The 17,090-nt window shown below is 37.0% G+C and overlaps 1 protein-coding gene across 5 annotated transcripts in view; it reads right to left on the bottom strand.

Annotated features, from left to right (window-relative positions):
* szt2 (SZT2 subunit of KICSTOR complex) overlaps positions 1 to 17,090 on the bottom strand; it is a 122,596-nt gene that overhangs the window by 22,648 nt on the left and 82,858 nt on the right. For 4 of the 5 annotated variants that reach the window (XM_055024132.1, XM_055024131.1, XM_055024128.1 and 1 more), the window contains exons 51-61: positions 11,953 to 12,144; positions 11,465 to 11,664; positions 11,134 to 11,300; positions 9,202 to 9,299; positions 8,920 to 9,052; positions 7,245 to 7,372; positions 6,022 to 6,069; positions 4,189 to 4,310; positions 3,635 to 3,820; positions 689 to 944; positions 519 to 598 (exon numbers count right to left, since the gene is read on the bottom strand). In XM_055024132.1, the coding sequence (XP_054880107.1) occupies positions 519 to 598; positions 689 to 944; positions 3,635 to 3,820; positions 4,189 to 4,310; positions 6,022 to 6,069; positions 7,245 to 7,372; positions 8,920 to 9,052; positions 9,202 to 9,299; positions 11,134 to 11,300; positions 11,465 to 11,664; positions 11,953 to 12,144 (1,610 nt within the window). The remainder of the gene's footprint in view (positions 1 to 518; positions 599 to 688; positions 945 to 3,634; positions 3,821 to 4,188; positions 4,311 to 6,021; positions 6,070 to 7,244; positions 7,373 to 8,919; positions 9,053 to 9,201; positions 9,300 to 11,133; positions 11,301 to 11,464; positions 11,665 to 11,952; positions 12,145 to 17,090) is intronic. The other variant, XM_055024130.1, reaches the window with a different exon arrangement.

A 17,090-nucleotide genomic window follows, 5' to 3' on the forward strand; every position in this document is an offset into this window, starting at 1 on the left:
ATGAACTTCAAAGCTAAAAACCAGTTTAACAATGTTTATTGATGTAATTTATAAAAGGTAGCCAATACCTTTGAGAACATGACTAAATGTATGTAATGTGATACAATTTTCACACAACTTTTGGCAGTAGAGGAAATATCTAATGTGAATCACTGAGCAAAGTCAGACTGCAGACTTATGTAGAAAGTGCCTATGTTTGTACCAAACAGTTAGAAATCAGTATAATTTCAGAAGTTATCTCTTCAAGTGTTACAGTGTCTGACAACAGCCTTTATAAGGAAAGCAAAACTTCATTCACTTCAAATAAAGAAAGAAAAAGGACTGCCAGGTGCTTCTTTTTTGGGCAGTTCAGAAAAGCAGGGAGAAAAATCCTGGCTACCTAAACACTGCAGCCAACATTTCTCTCAGATGGGCTACAAACATGATCAGAACAGCTATAAATTTCTGAACCAGGTTAAACCAAATTAAAATTAATTATGTTTTGACAAATGGTTCCTGATCACAATTGAAATACTTACAGATATGGGCATGTTAGACTGTGCTGATCTCTGCTGCCAAGTGACAAACAAGTTTTCAATCTTCATCTGCTTCTCCATTTCTGCCATGGAATACACAAAAATATGACCCGATTCATAGACAGAATAGGAACACAGGCCCAAGATATTCTGATAGTTAGTGCTAAGATTACCTCTGCGCTCAGCGGTCTTCATCTCCAAGAGCTGGTTACTATGTCGAACCACTACATCTCCTTCTGTCAAGGGTCGGATAGTGCAGACATCCCTCAGAGCCTCATCGAAGGGAAGTAGCTCAGAGGGGAAATGAAGTGGAGCAAGACTTCGGCCGGAACCTCCAAGCCTCCCCTGCTCCTTGCTGGGCAAAGGGGCAACTGCACTGCGCAGTAAGGCATCAGGCTCCATTGAAGGACTAAGGAATGGGTTAGGATCCTGGAAGACATTGTTGAAACATAAGACTAATCTGAACTAAGCAATCAAAAATTTTGTGCACTATAAAAATTTTAAGCCTCTAAGAAACATTTGTGAAACGATAAAGACAGGGTCAAAGAAACCTGCTCAAAATTTACCTACAATTGGCGGCGTGTTCTCAAAACACATCTATGGAGTACATGTGTTTTGAGGAAGCTCTGACTCAACTTCATCATTATTTCACTCTAAATAATCTTTTTATATATATTTAAAACCGGGAGAGTGCTGCCACTGCTTGATCTCTGAAGTTTACCTCCGCGCGGATTACGCGCACGCCTTCTTTCACTGAAACTGGACTCAGACTAACCTTTATAGATATTTACATCAACACCTGTGGGGAATTATCTTTCTTTTCAAAGTTTTTGATCAAGTTAAGAGTTTAAAACCCACCTCAGCGTTAGCTCTGGTTGCTCTACGTAAACCGCAGAAATAACTTCTAGTTGCGCTTTCAGAGAGGCGCTGAGGGAGTGATGAGAATGATTTATATTTGTGAACAAAGACTTATGTACGGCTTTTCCATCTCAACATGTTGCCGAGAGCCTGGCTCTCTCTGCATTGATAAAGTTTATGTGTTTGTTCCTGGTTGGCCAGTGCATTAGTGATTAAAGAACCAGTGCTAAATCATGCAGGTTAGCACTCGCCTCATGATCATCCATCACACTGGTTTAATATTACTTCTTTCTTATTTTTAGTATTTTTCTGGTTAATCGATGCATCAAACCATGTCAAATGCTTTGTTTACTAAGTCAACCAAAACATTTTCATTTTCACTCAACAGACACGAAATGGAAGACATACAAAGCCACGTTAACGCCATTGAATTAAACCTCCTGTTTGCTGGACATCTCTGTGTGCAGTGCATTGAATTTAGCTCATCATGCAGGTCCCATGTGCAGAATTTGACTTTGAGGCCCCTCTTGCTGCTAAAAACATCAGGATCTGTATCAGCTTTGTAGATTTAGTAAAATCTGGGAGAGGAGGTGTAGTTTAAATGCCCAACCTAAGAAGGACCCAATAGGATGCGATTTAACACATTCCCAGAAAACATGACATTTTCTAGAGACACATTCCCTCAGTTCATCCAGCATTTTGCCTTTTCAGCATTGTTAATGTTTATTTTTAATGTTGGGTGTAACAAAAAAATGCACCATGCCTTTCCAGGAAAATTCTTTCCACCGGCCAGAACTTGACATGTGAATTACAGAACTGCATATATTTAATCAAACATCATCAATTATCGTTATTTTGGCTTCTTTTTCTTATTTAACCTTAAGATTTGTTGTATTACATTTTGTCTCTGTTTGTAGACATGAGTGTAGTCTTTATATTGTTTTTTGGGAGGTCTTCCGTTGCTTGAATCTAATAGGATTTTAAGTATACCTGTCTCGTCCTCCTCCAAAAGTTTTCAACTTTTATTGTAGTGATGTCTTAGCTGAAGATATCTAAAAAAAAGTCACATTTTTCCAGGGTATAGCTATCTTGAAGTTGTTTGAAACTTTTTAATTCACTATTGCTTGTAAGTTTTAATTCACTATTGCTTGTAAGTTTTAATTCACTATTGCTTGTAAGTTTTAATTCACTATTGCTTGTAAGTTTTAATTCACTATTGCTTGTAAGCTTCCAGTAACTTGTTATGCCTTTTGTGATCACTGTGTAAATCTCTTCTCCATTCTTGTGGGGAGAAAATCTCTTATCGTAAGCAGCCCATCTAAAAATTTTAGCAGTTCTTGCAATCTTTACTTGCTTTAATATTTTATGCCATATGTACAACGTTACTTTTAGCCATAATGGAATTATGTCAGAATCTATCAGTTTTTTAAGAAGGTATTGGTCACCGCCCTGAAGACCTTTTTTTTTCACATAATTTCTGGTTTGTTAAGTTTGATTTCAAGTACTTATGAATGTTTATTGCAAGTTTCACACTACTTTTGGTAATTCCTTATTAGACCAAGCTACTGCAATACATATGTTATTTAGTGCTTATATGTATTGAAAATCCTTAAATATTAAAGGCTTTTAATTTGTGCAAAACAGTAAACTAAGAACAAGAATCTAAATCATGTGGAATATTATTTCATTAATTTATATCAAACATATATGTACACGTTTATATGAAAAAAGCTTAAGTAATATATCCTTTTTGTGTCTTTTCGTTTCACACTTCTTTAGTGTCAATAAGGCTGTGGACAAGAAAACAACTTTCCTCAGAGTCATGATATCAAGGGAGAATTTAGCTGACTGACTTTAGTTGTTTTTTTCATATGGTGAAGGCACTACAAAGCATTTACTGGAGCTTGGAGGAATACTGTTATGGTAGGTCCTTTTCTGATGAACAACAGCATTATATCAAAGATTAATGCCTTTTCTGGAATAATCTTTTTGTCTGAAGCAACTTATAATGTCAGATCAAAAGTAAAAGTGTGTGGATGTTTAAAATGAGGATATTTATGACACACTTCACAATCTGTGCTTTTGTTAGGAGTGTTATAAGTCTTGAGTGTCTATATCCACATTTCTTAATATCACTTCATTTTCCCATCATATGGTTATATTTTAGCATTAATTGATAATAATTGCTGTAATAATGTTATATCAATAGCAGTCAACTTGATTAGATTACTTCAAAAATTTTATTGTTGAGTTTTACATACCAGCTTGGAATCCAGTTCCTGAAGAGGTGGATCAGAGAAGCAATGGTGATGGAAGAGGCCCATCTTTTGGTTGAACAGGCAATGAACAACATGAGCCCTCGCATTCTGCCATTTTATAAGGCGTACCAGTTCACGGTTCAGAGATGCACCCAGGTCCACAGACCAGTTATAACTGTACAGAGTCACCTACAAAATACAGACCAACTATGAATATTCAAAAAACATTGAGAATAGACATGTTTAGCATTTTCACTACAGAATATTGTTTCTCATTGTTTCTGTGTCTGCAGATATCAACTTACTGTGGCCCAAGAACTGAATTTTGAGAAACTGTGTGTGTTTAGACAATCTAATGACAACTCTGTTGCTACACTGCATAGCTTGTAATCTAGTTATGAGTAGGGAAAATACAAACATTTCATTCATATTCATAACTTTGCCACATAATTTCACAATATTGAAATCAACAAGAATAGCTTTTAAGTTCCTAAATGTGTTTTCTTTATTTGGCCCCAGCAGCAGACATATAATTACAGTTTCATGTAAACTATTACCTTTTTCTCCACAATGCTGATGAACAGGAATCTCTGTCGGGGAACTTGTGCTGCTTCAGGATGGCCATGAGTTATCAGATCACTCTGCTCCAGAGCCTCAAACCGTTGGAAGCCCTTGTGAGCTGGCAAATGAAAAGACAAAATTTGGAAAAATGGGACAGAAAAATGTCTCAAGTCACATATTACAATCCTTTTATAGGGGCTCTCAAATAAGTGTTTCATATTCTTATTCTTATATTCTCAAACAGTCAACAGAAGCTTCAGTCAAATTACAGCAATAATATAAGTTTATATATATATGCCTTGTGAAAGTATTCAGGCTTCTTAAACTTTTTAACCTTTTACCACTTTTGAGGCTTCAAACAAAAAGATCTCAAATTTGTATTATTTTGTGAAGAATCAACAAGTGGGACACAATAGTGAAGTGGAACAAAATGTTTTGAATATTTTAAACTTTTTAAAATAAACTTGAAAGTGGGGCGTGTAATATTATTGGGCCCCTTTACTTTCAGTGCAGCAAACTCACTGGAACAAGAAGAAGACCGATCAGAGATGCAGACCCATCACCATGATCACTCTGCACTCTGAATCTACAGAGATCTACAGCTGAGGTGGGAGAGTCTGTCTCTAGGACAACAATCAGTGGTACACTGCACAAATCTGGCCTTTATGGGAGAATGGCAAGAAGAAAAATATTTTTCAAAGATATCCATAAAAAGTCTAATTTAAAGTTTGCCACAAGCCACCTGGCAGACACACCAAATGTGGAAGAAGTTGCTCTGGTCAGATGAAACCAAAATCAAAAAAACTGTATGTTTGGCATAAAAGCAACACAGCTCATCACCCTGAACACACTCTGAACCCCGAACCCTCTGTTAAACATGGTGGTGGCAGCATAATGGTTTGGGCTTGTTTTTCTTCAGCAGGGACAGGGAAGATGGTTAAAATTGATGGAAAGATGGATGGAACCGAATACAGGTCCATTCTGGAAGAAAACCTGTTGGGGTCTTTAAAGATCTGAGACTGGGACAACAAGACAATAATTGCAAACATAAAGCCAATGGATTGGCTCACAAATGAACAAATCCTGGTGAAAGTCCAGATCTGAATCCAATTGAGAATCTGTGGAAAGAGCTGAAAACTGATGTTCACAAGCGCTCTCCATCCAACCTCACTGAGCTCCAGCTGTTTTGCAAGGAAGAATGGGCAAGAATTTCTGTCTCTTGATGTGCATAACTGATAGAGACAAAACCAAGTAACTTGTAATTGTAGTCACAGCAAAAAGTGGCGCTACAAAGGGGCCGAACAATATTGCACGTCACACTTTGCAGCTTTTTGTTTGTTAAAGTAGTTTAAAATATCCAATAAATTTCCTTTCACCTCACAATTGTATCCTACTTGTTGATTCTTCACAAAATAATAAAAATGTTTGTTCTTTATGTTTGAAGCCTGAAAAAAGGCAAAAGGTTGAAAAGTTTAAGGGGGCCAAATACTCTCGCATGGCACTGTATATATATATATATATATATATATATATATATATATATATATATATATATATATATATATATATATATATATATATATTATATATATATATATATATAATATATATATATATATATATATATATATATATATTATATATATATATATATATTTAAAATTAAATTTCATGCCTCAAGCAAAAAGGTTAATTTGAAGACAGCTCATTTGTTGTTGAATTCTGTGACAGATGATATATTGTACCATTCATTGAAGAAAAATGAAAAAAAAAAAAAAATTATAATTCACCAGTTTTATTGTTATTGTTAAGCTAAGAGCCAAACTTACGTGTGAACCTATTTAGCCCTGGGGAGATTTCCTCATCTGAACTGTCTTCTGCAGTCAAACAGAGATGGTACAAACAGCAAGGCAAGGTGGACAGTGAAACACAGCTCAACATATAATGATGGAAGCAAATGTTTGCAAAATAACACATGAGTGTTAGACAGCTGGCATTGACAGAGAAACACAGCATCAGAGAGCAGGAGCAAGTACAGGATATTCAAAAGCTTTGGCACAAAACATGGCTTTGGTCTTTCACACTTCGCACAAGGCTAAAACAACAATGTACTTCAGAAAGAAAGCGATTTAAATTTATGCAGAAGCTTACAAGACTCAGCTCCTTATGACATTTTGTAGCAACTTTCTTTATGGTCTGGTATTTTCATTTTCATTAGGACAACACATTTTTTCCACACAGTAATTATTACATAAAATAAAATGATTTATTTGATTGATTTTTTTGGCTGGCTGTTAAATCCAAAATTCTCCTTTTCACATCTGATTCTTCCATATGTTCCAAACAAATCACTTTGTTCTCAGACTGCAGTTTTACTGCTGGTTTCTAGAATTTCAAAAAGTAGAATGAGAGGCAGATCGTTTAGTAATCAGGCTCCTCTTCCATGGAACCAGCTCCCATTCGTAGACTGTGAGACCGACATTGCCTACTTTTAGGACTGGGGTTAAATCCTTTCTTTTTGATAAAGGTTATGGTTCTACTGGAGGAAAAACTGACTACTTTTTCTCATTTTCTTCTACTATTCTTTGATTTGAATTTTTGGTTGCAAGTTAGTGGCTTGATGCAATCTATTCCATTTTCTTTACAACTTTAAGTAACTAATTCAACATGCTGTACCGTTTCATGACTGGGATCAATTGTAATGCACATATATATGAATGAATTTAAATTATTTTTTGTAAAATGCCTTGAGACAAGATTGTTGTGAATTGGTGCTATGTAATTAAGCTGAATTCAATTGAACTGAGGAGGACATTCAGCCACTGGATTAAGGTATGTTGAACTGAGGGTGCATCTAAAATCCTGGAGATAGGCTGCTATAATGTTGAAAATCTGTGATGCATCATCTGCATAGCATATGGCTATTGAATTGAAGTGGAAGTTGTTCAAGTAGTGCCTGTGATACACCTGACATTGCTAAGGCGGCTGGCAGTACCATACGTCACACTAGACGTCTGTTTTTTTACACTGATAAATTCCAGGAGGTGGGTACCTTGCTCTGCGCAACAGTGCCACTGGTAGAAATTTCGCCCAATGAGAATGAAGCTTCTTTTAGCGTCAGGAGGGTGGCTGCGGTGCTGGACAAGAGGGTATGGAAAAAACACATCTCCACTGGGGCAGCTGTAAAAGAGTTGAAATAAAGAGACAAGCATTTATGTGGTATTTGAAACAAAGTGACATGTAAAATGAAATACTGCAGAACATAATGTGAATTTTTTTTAAAATAATTATATTTATTGGTTTTCAATGTTTTTGACAAATAAACAAATACAAGAACAAAAGAACAATCCAGCTCTTATAGTTACATACAGAAAAAAAGAGAAAAAAAGAAATAATAGTAATAACAATAATAATAATGGAAGACAAATGGTCTACACCAGAGCATTTCAGATGTTTGTAATTCGGTCCTCCTCAAATTACAAATCCTCTCCAAAATAGTGCAGAAATTTCAAATCTTACATAAGACATAGAAGGTTCCCAAACTTTATGAAAGTTATCTTCTTTATCATGCAATTTGCTTGTTAAATAGTCCAGAGATATATAGTCCACTTCTGTAGTTAGTCATTGTGATTTACTTGGTGTTTTGTCAGAAATCCAATTCAGTATCACACATTTTCTTGCACAAAAAGTAAGCATTCTGTAATGTTGACGGTGATATTTACCAATAATACCGGTGTCAGTTAAACCAAGTAGAAAATACAATGGATTGAATTGTGTGCCAACAGAGAAAATCTTATCTAAATCACATTTTATTATACACCAAAAATGTTGAATTTTCCTACAGGACCAGTAACAATGTGTAAGACTACCAGTCTCTGTTTTACATTTTAGACATAATGGCGAGAGGCTAGCATTGAACTTACTTCGTTGAGAAGGAGAGATATGCGCACGGTGTAACATTTTCAATTGTATGGTCATAGACCCAGAAGTAAGTATTGTGATAAGAAGAATTGAACAAATGGAGGCTCTTCTGGACCAGTACCAGATCTAAACTTGATCTGGTCGTGATTATCCCCAGACTACTCTTTCCCAGGGAAAAGATATTCCAGACCTGCTGAATGAGTTCCTCACAGTGAGACTATAATAGAAGCTGTTTCGAGGCATAGGAAGTGTTGTTGTCGTAGTGGAATTGGGAAAATGCTGATCAGTTCTCCATTGAATTGAAGAGGGGTATGGCTGCACACATGACGTAGTATCTCCGCATACTCCTTAATGTTCATGACCCGTGACCTGACACTCATTTTCCCCTTTGCCCAAATTCCAGTGTTAGTGGTCAGTCACAGTTTCTTTCAAACTGTGGGGCAATTGGGTGAGTAATTCAGTAATGTGTTTCAGGGATATTGAGGATTCTGCTATTGTACCTCTTGTGTTCTTCTATATCCTTGTATTTTTCTTTCAATTCCACCAAATCCTTCTTCAAACAGCTCATGGTGCTCTGCAGCAACGTCATCTCATCGGGCCAGGTAGGTAGTAAGCTTTTAAATCGGCTTAAGTTTATTTTTTTAGGTTAAACTTCTAATCAAAAGGTGATAAACTTCCCAGCTCTAGCAAATAAAAAAAACTCTATGACAAAACCACTTTTAAAACTAGTGCACCAAATCCCATTAGTAGTATGCTGAAGAGAAATGGCTGACTCAGAATGCAACAATTTGGAGGAAACTACTGACCTCATCCTTTCGAATGATTTCACCGTTGTATCACTGGCCAAAGAACTGACCAAATTGACGATCTCTGTCAAAATGGAAGGCAGCAGGAAGTTGGATGCAATTTCAGTTGTGCAATGTTGGATGGAGGGGCAGCCTTTTCACCAGCAGTTGTCATGCATTTTTTTTTAAAAGAGAGAGAAGCAGAAAGAGCTGTGATAGATCATTGAAGAGAAAACCTGTCATTGTCACATACATATCTGAAATTTCTTTTGATTTGGTGCCAGCACACAGACAGAAACTCACCAAGTCTAGCCATAAAAATGATCCATGACTGGCAAGTATCTTGGTAGACAGGGTTTAAAGTGCCTGCATCTCCCTCCTCTAATTGAGACACCTGCCTCCTAAACAAACAGAAAAAGACCTTGCTTAATTAAAAAATATATTTTTAAGGTTTCCACAAGGCTAGTCAAACAATAACATTTTTTAATCTCACTAAGACTAGGTTTCTGTTGTGTCAACAACAGTAAAATAATTTCAGGGATCTTCCTATGCTCTGAGCGCCGCAGTGTCATGTAGGAGGGAGGCGGAGAGTGAAGTTGTTTTCAGAAATCACTTTTGTAAGAAACGGGATATTAGTCCCAGGGATAAATAGCTGGAACCGAGAAGGAAATTATGTTCAAGCTTCCGCATGAACATGCAACACAGAATAGCTGTTCCGCATAGAACAGCTCCAAAGCGTACAGAAACTTGTGTAATTTATTGTGCATTTAAAACAATTAATGGCATTAAAAGAATGTGAGTTAACGCAGGATTAATGCATTGTATTTAGCATTGTTACACATGATTCAGCTCATGAATCAAGCTCATGAGCTAAACTACGTGGTCCAATTTTAATTGGACCAAGTAGTTACATGTACTGTTTTTAATAAAACAAAGATTTTCTTTTCTCACTGTCTGACATTAAATCTGTTTTATTTTTTCAAAGTCAGAAGTTTAAATACACGAAGACCAATATATCTATATATGAACTGGGAAAGCCCACATGATGATGTCATGTGGCTTTGTAAACTTTTGATTTGTGGATGAATTTCAAGGCAACCTCTTCAAACATAGTTTTTGTCAAAAGGAACGGGGAAAACGTTTAACATACTACTGTGAGAAGTTTGTAAAAGAACTCCCAAAACAACTTAGCCAGGTCATAGAAAAAACAATTCAACAAAATACCATGACTTGCAAATTAATGTAAGCTTTAGAATTTGAACAATTTTAACTAAAATATTTATGTCACAGAAACTTTTTTCTGTTATTTACAGTAAGTAAACATTTGATTTAAACTGTATTAGATGTTTCCAAAGTAACTAAGAATTAAAATAGTTTATTTACCACTACTGAAAGAGTCTGTGACACGATAAAACATTTCATTCTGTGTGCATAAAAGCTTTCAATGATGAAAATTTTTCACAGATTGTTATTTTACCACGGAATTCAAGTGTCTAAATTTTCATCTTTAGTAACTGAGGCAAATGTTTAGTTAAATAATAATGGAAAATCAAAACTAACAGCTATGGCTGGGTACACAGAAGGGGAGGAAACAGACATTTCAGTGAAGATTTGAGTGATTTATCTATGGTTTTGCCAGAAGAAGCTAGATGGGGTGATGAAGAAAAGGGAGCTGGTTCCAATAAAGAACTGCAACCCAATTTATTTCAGCCATATTGTTCAGGAAGCAGCAATGACTTTTTTGTGGACTTGTTTTAAAAACAACAAAGCATTGTTGCTTTGTTGTTTGAGATCATTTGGGTGAAATGTAAGGGTAATTTTTTTTAAAGCATAAATTTGTACCTGATGGTTAAGAATTTGAAGAAGTGAAGCTGCTATTTTATATTTGTGAAAGACTGAAAAAAATGACATTCACAAAACTCCGATAGGATCTTTCTATGCAACTTCAACTTCTCAGTTACATGACACAAATACCTTTGCACCAAAAGTACCTTCACATCCCACCACCAGATATCCAGTTGGCACAGCACAGAGCTAATTCCAGAAGTATTTTGAAGCCGCTATTAACTAGCTTTTTTGCTGTGGAAGTAAAGACAGAACTGTCACCCTAACCCTGTGGTTTAACTTTCCCTTGGCAAAATTTTTGTTTTGCAAAAGCTTTACTTTGTGGGCCCTAAAGGCTGGAGCCTAAAATATATGACATGAAGAACTTATCAGAAGTTTCAGCCACACCACCTTTGAGCTTGCTCAAGCTCCACAGCCACAGCTCTCTCCTGACACCACTGCTGTTTTACGTTCTCCGTCTTGTGTCTTCTCCGTGCTGCTTTGCCCTCTTCTCCCTTTTCTTGAACAATGTCATCAGTTGTTTTGGGGCTCCCAAGCTCTGCTGAGTCGGGTTTACTCTTATGTAAGAAAAAGATTAGCTCTGTTTACAGACAGACTACACAAATTAGTATCGTACTTTCCAACCCGAAAGCACTAATTAAATAAATTTATAGTGAAGAATGCATATAATTATTGAAAGAACAGCTCTGTAATAAAAGTCTTTGATGTTTGACAAACTGACCAGAATATCCCAAAAGCTCCGGCGTGAGATTTTATTAGTAGGAGTACTAGATTCTGGTGTGCTGGTCCCCATCAGCGGGTTGACACCTGCTGAATGGATTAAGGTGATTGGAGAAGGCCCGCTTTTAAAGATCCGTGAGCCACTCCGTTGCCTGGGGCTATCCTTCTTTTCTTTCACCTCAGACAAAGATGTCCCTTGTCCTGAAAACAGATTTCACAATAATACAAAGTCAAACAAAAGTTTGTGGACATTTGCTAATACTACAAACCAATACCCAAGGTTTTTCCACAATAAACCTGGAAAGCTACATTTATTCCTTTCTGCAAGCTGTAAAATGCAAAGGTGTTATATTAATTTGTGATGCCGCTTTGAAAAGTCAGGGAATCTCAGCATTTGTGATTCTTTTACACACTACAGAAAAGTTTGCAGGATTTCAATTTTGTGGTAGGCTTTTAGAAAAATGTTAATATTTTTCAAGACAGTGTTACCTTTAGTTCCTTCTCTCTGACCTCTATCAGAGCTTGCTGTGTCACCAAGACAAAGAGGATTTCGCAAGACACTAAGTTCCATGATGGCATCACAAAGTGCATGGCGCAGAGCCCCTTGCAGTTTATCACTCAGCTGTAAGGGGCTGATGTTCCCTTGTTCCCAAATATCAAAGCGCACGGTTAGTTGGGTTGCTGAAAGAAATCAGACAGAAGACAGTAAATGACTTGTATTCGAACCCGGTTCAGTGACTATGTTGCCATGTTATGTCCTTGCTTTGTGTGGTGCACCTAAAAATGTCTCCACATTATTTTGTTTGTTTAATAATTTTTCTTTGAAGAGAAAATGTTTTATTTGCATCATACAGTGTTAACAGTTTTGTTATTGTTTTTTCTTCTTTTTTTTCTCTGAAGAGTTTTTGTGGTGCGAGTGGCTTGTATTTTTGACAGTAGGCAGACGGGAGGGAGGGCGAGGAGAGGGGGGATGACATGCGGCAAAGGTCGCGACGTCCATGTCAAGGACTGAGGGCTCCAAACGTGGGACGTGCTAACCGCTGCGCCCCCATATAGTGGTCTTTCATGTATCACATACATGTAATTGTATCACAGTCGAGATGTTTTCGGTGCAGCAGCAGAGGGGTGAACAAGATGTGTTTGCTGAAGTTTCCCAGACTGTTCGTCTGGGAACTTGCTGTTTTTCCCGTGGCCTTCCCCACACGAAGATAGTGTTTAGTTTTTGCATCCCGTAGACATGATAGTGAATGAGCGTATGAGGTTGAACTGTTCCGTCTGTTTGTTTTTCTTTGTTTGGTCCTTGAAGATTAAATCTCTGCCTCTGTTAGCTGAGACAGAGGTGAATAAAGCAACTATGTAACTGAGTTCGTTTGAGCAGATTTTGATTTTTGCCTAATGCTCTCCGACTGCAGACATATTAAAGATTGTTTTTGCTCCCTGACTTTTGTCAAGATCTCAGTCTCTGAATTGTGCACTTCACACTTTTCAGATACAATTTATTCTATTTTTATTTTACAAACAACAAATTATCTGTTGTTTGCAGTTCAGCATATTAATCTGGCTGCCTTTAATGCTTTCCTGAGGTTAAAAAGAGAGCAGTAGTTGCGAAGCAGAACCTTTGTTTGGGAGGAGTTGCTTCTGGGTTGGTTTTGGAGCGGACTTTCCAGTTTGACTCAGACGCAAGCTGGATGCTAAAAGCAGTGATTCGGTTGACATTGCTAAATCCTGTTTTATTCTTCCACAGGGTAATACACAACTAAGACCTAAACCTCTTATTTGACCAGTAGATACCATTGTGTTACGTTTCTATGCACCATTTTGCTAATAGTTGAGAGTTCTAACACTCAGGAGTTAGATTGGCAGGCTGCCAACCCACACTGGGGAAGTCCTGCGGGGCTAGGTGATTAGAAGACCGTCTTAATAACTCTAGGTATTAGGAGTTTTATTTTGCTTTTGTTGAATAATATTCAGTGCATGTTGCTTGTTGATTCATAAAGTAGCTCAGAGCATGAGAGTAAAGTGAGTCCAGTCAAAGTTAATGGCAGAGAAACTATTCTTTGTTCATGAAGTGTGAGAATTTGAAGTTGGAACAATGTCATGTTAAATTTTATATATATTTGTAAGTCTTGTAATTTTATTTTTGATCATTCTTAAACTAAAATCTCAGTATATTTTGATGTTTATGCCAGTTAACATGGAGCTAAGTGCAGTAAAGCTTTTAAAACAGGGAATGGGAAAATTATCTACATTTTTCCACTGCTGTCGCAAAAAAGCGGGCTGCCTTTACTAAAGTCAAGAAAGTGCTCCATTCCCACCCTGGTGTTAAGTTTGCCCTTTTCTACCCAGTCGCATTACAGATAACTTTGCCAAACGGAGCGGGGTCCTGGGCTTTAATAACTGAGGTGTGTTGAGTACAGGTGTGTGACTTTGTAGGGAAGCATCTGAAAAATGTGGTGGCCCTGGTCTCTGTTTAAAAATGGACTTGATAATGTTTCTAGGGCTGGTGCTGTATCCCCAGAGGTTCTACCTAATGCTACTGTGTCTTTCAAATGTTAGAAGAGGGGTAGCCATTCTTACTTTTTTCAAGACATGGTAACTCTTTAATCACTTCTACTTTCCATTCATTTATGTTTTTTTTTTTATTACCATTGATTTATTTTTTTAACACTTTCATTTCTTTCTTCTGTTTTTAATCATCTTTTATTTTATTAATTTATGTTTTATTTATTTTTCATGTATTTAATTTAGCTTTTTTTCAATAGGTTCTCTGTGGTATAAAGATGCATCTTATCACTAGTTACATTCTACAAGGAGGGATCTGCTTTTTATTTAGCAGAAACCCAGGATATGGGTTTTTTCTCTTTTTTGTGTGTTGGGCTTTGCATATTTCATTTGGGGGGAGGCTTTTTCAATTTTTTCAGTTTCCTATGTTCTTCATATTTGTTGTGTTTTTTATGTTACAGCACCTCCAACTGTTTCATGCTTTCTTTCCCACCTGCTTCATTTTCAACCAAAGGTTCAAATTGCTTGGTATATTTTTAAGTTGATTAACATTTCATTATGTCTTCATCTTAGATAGGAAGGATCTCCAGTTTGTCAGCTTTAATTGTAAAGGGCTCAAATGCAGCAACATGCTACACCTTCACTGGCAAGGAGGATTTTTTTTTTTTTTTTTTTACAAGAAACTCATCTAAAAAGAATCTGAAGCATTTGAAATTGAGGAGGGCTTGGGTGGGCCAAGTCTTCCATTCTTCTTTCTCTGGAAGGCCAGAGATACAACCATAGTTCTACATAAGTCAGTCCCTTTTCTTTCTGATCAAATTATCTCAGACCAAAATGGCAGGTACGTCATTGTTACTGAGACAGTTCAGGGTCAATCTGTAGGGCTAGCTAGCATTTGTACACCCAAATGTATGATGAGGCATCCTCCCGTTTGCCAGATCTAACAACTCACTACTTAACAATAGGCAGGGCTTTAACTCTTATATTCATTATGAGAAAAAATTAAGAAATGATAAATTGTTTAAACTTAAGCAGAAAATCTCACAGCTTGATAGTATGTATGCAACCTTTAGTTCCCCAAATGTTTACAAAAAGCGCCTAATATTGCAGTCTGAATTTGATGTACTCATGACCCACCATACTGCAGAAGCCATGCTACAATCAAGTGCACAATTTTTTGAACATGGTGATAAAGCCAGCAAATTTCTGGCACATCAACGTCAACAGACATCGGCATCAAGGCAAGTTCCTCAGGTTCAAACAGACACAGGCATGACAATGGACCCACTTCAAATCAACCTAACTTTTGAGAAATTTTATAAATCATTAATTTAAATTTACACCATCAGTTACAGAACTTGACAAATTATTTGCTAATTTGGATATTCCTACAATTGAACAGCTCACTGTACTGACCTATTGGAACTTACTGCAGCAATGTAGTCTCTCCAGGGAGGCCCTGGCAGCTGTCCCTCAAAGTTCTACAAAAGATTTTGGGATAAACTGTCACTGTTGTTATTAAATGTGTGCAATGAAGACTTTGCCTTGGAGATTTTGCCCCAGACTCTTGGTCAGGCCATCACCTCTCTACTTATGAAAAAAGATAAAGATTGTCTTTCTTATTCGTCCTAACACCTCATAACCCTTTTAAATGTAGATTTTAAACTGCTGTCCAAAGTTGTTGCTAAGCATCTTGAAGTGGTCCTACCCATTATAATTCACCCAGACCAGATTGGATTTATCCAAAATACACACTCCTTCTTTAACACTTGCCAACTTTGTTCCAGTCATCCTTAGTAATTCCTTCTTTAAGCAGTTAGATGGTCTTATTTATGACTTTCTTTGGAAAGGGAAGACTCAGAGGCTGTCTGGGTAATACTAACAATGACTTTAATCACTTGGGTGGATGGTCTTACCCAATTTCAGGTACTACTATTGGGCTATTAGAGATTTTAAAGCCTGGCTTAATTGTGGAGCCTCCCTGCCCCACACCGGGTTAGTTATGTAGACAAGTTCTGTAAAACCTGTGTCTCTCATGTCCTCTTGTATTCATGAATTCAATCTTTCACCATTGCATATACAAAAAAATAAAATATTTAAAACTTCTCAAGATCTGGATACAATTCCAGCATCAATTTGACCTACAGGCTTAATCTCCTTAAACACCTATTGCAGCAAATCATATCTTTACTCCCTCCCCTGTGGACAAAACCTTTACAACTTGGTTTAATCTTGGCATACGGACCTTTAACAACGTATTTCTTGACAATGTCTTTGCCACTTTTGCACAACTATCAGATAGATTTGCTCTTCCATTGTATCACTTTTTTAGATATCTACAGATTTGCAGATCCACTCAATTCCCCCATCTGCAGGCGGACTCTGACCTGGACTCCCTGCATTTGTCCACTACTAGGCTAAAAGGCTCTATCTCGATTCTACATCATTTAATCACCTGTATGTGTTTGAGATCTTAAAGCTTGATTAGGAGTCTTTGGGAGCAGAATTTTGGGGGTAACTTATCAGATGAGTCCCCTGCAAATATCACCAATATGTTTTGGCTATGCCCCTGGCTCAATACCTATTGGATGGAGATTTTTTTATGCTATGTCAAATTTGGTTGGGAGGAAAATTGACCTGGATCTCCTGAGTGCTTTGTTTGTTTGTTTTTTTCTGTAAGGCCCCCCTTGACTCCATCTCAGGGAAGTGCTCTAGCTTTTATGACCATCATTGCAAGGGTTAGAATGGAAAACAACACTACCCCCTTTGTTTTTGCACTGGCTTAGAGATATTCTCTATTTTCTTAAACTTCAGATAATTAGGATGACATTCCGTGGCTGTTCTGAATAGCTCACTTGGAATCCACTATAACTGCTTACAAGACAAACTAACTTCCTCCTCGCAGATATGTTACAATTAACATTTGTTTATGTTAGGTTTTTATATATAGGAGACTATAAGGCTTGAAAAACCTTTGTTTGCCCTGGGATCTGTGTTTCTTTTATCTTTGAAGGAAGCAATGAGTTTGTCACATTGAGGCGGATGGCCAGGGTGACAGTTAGTCTGGTAGGAAGAATGGGTCATTTGCATACAACCCAGAGTCTCGGAAACTGAAAAAAAAAAGA

Source organism: Poeciliopsis prolifica, unplaced genomic scaffold (assembly GCF_027474105.1).
Source record: "Poeciliopsis prolifica strain line A6 unplaced genomic scaffold, Auburn_PproV2 SCAFFOLD115, whole genome shotgun sequence".
NCBI lineage: Eukaryota > Metazoa > Chordata > Actinopteri > Cyprinodontiformes > Poeciliidae > Poeciliopsis > Poeciliopsis prolifica.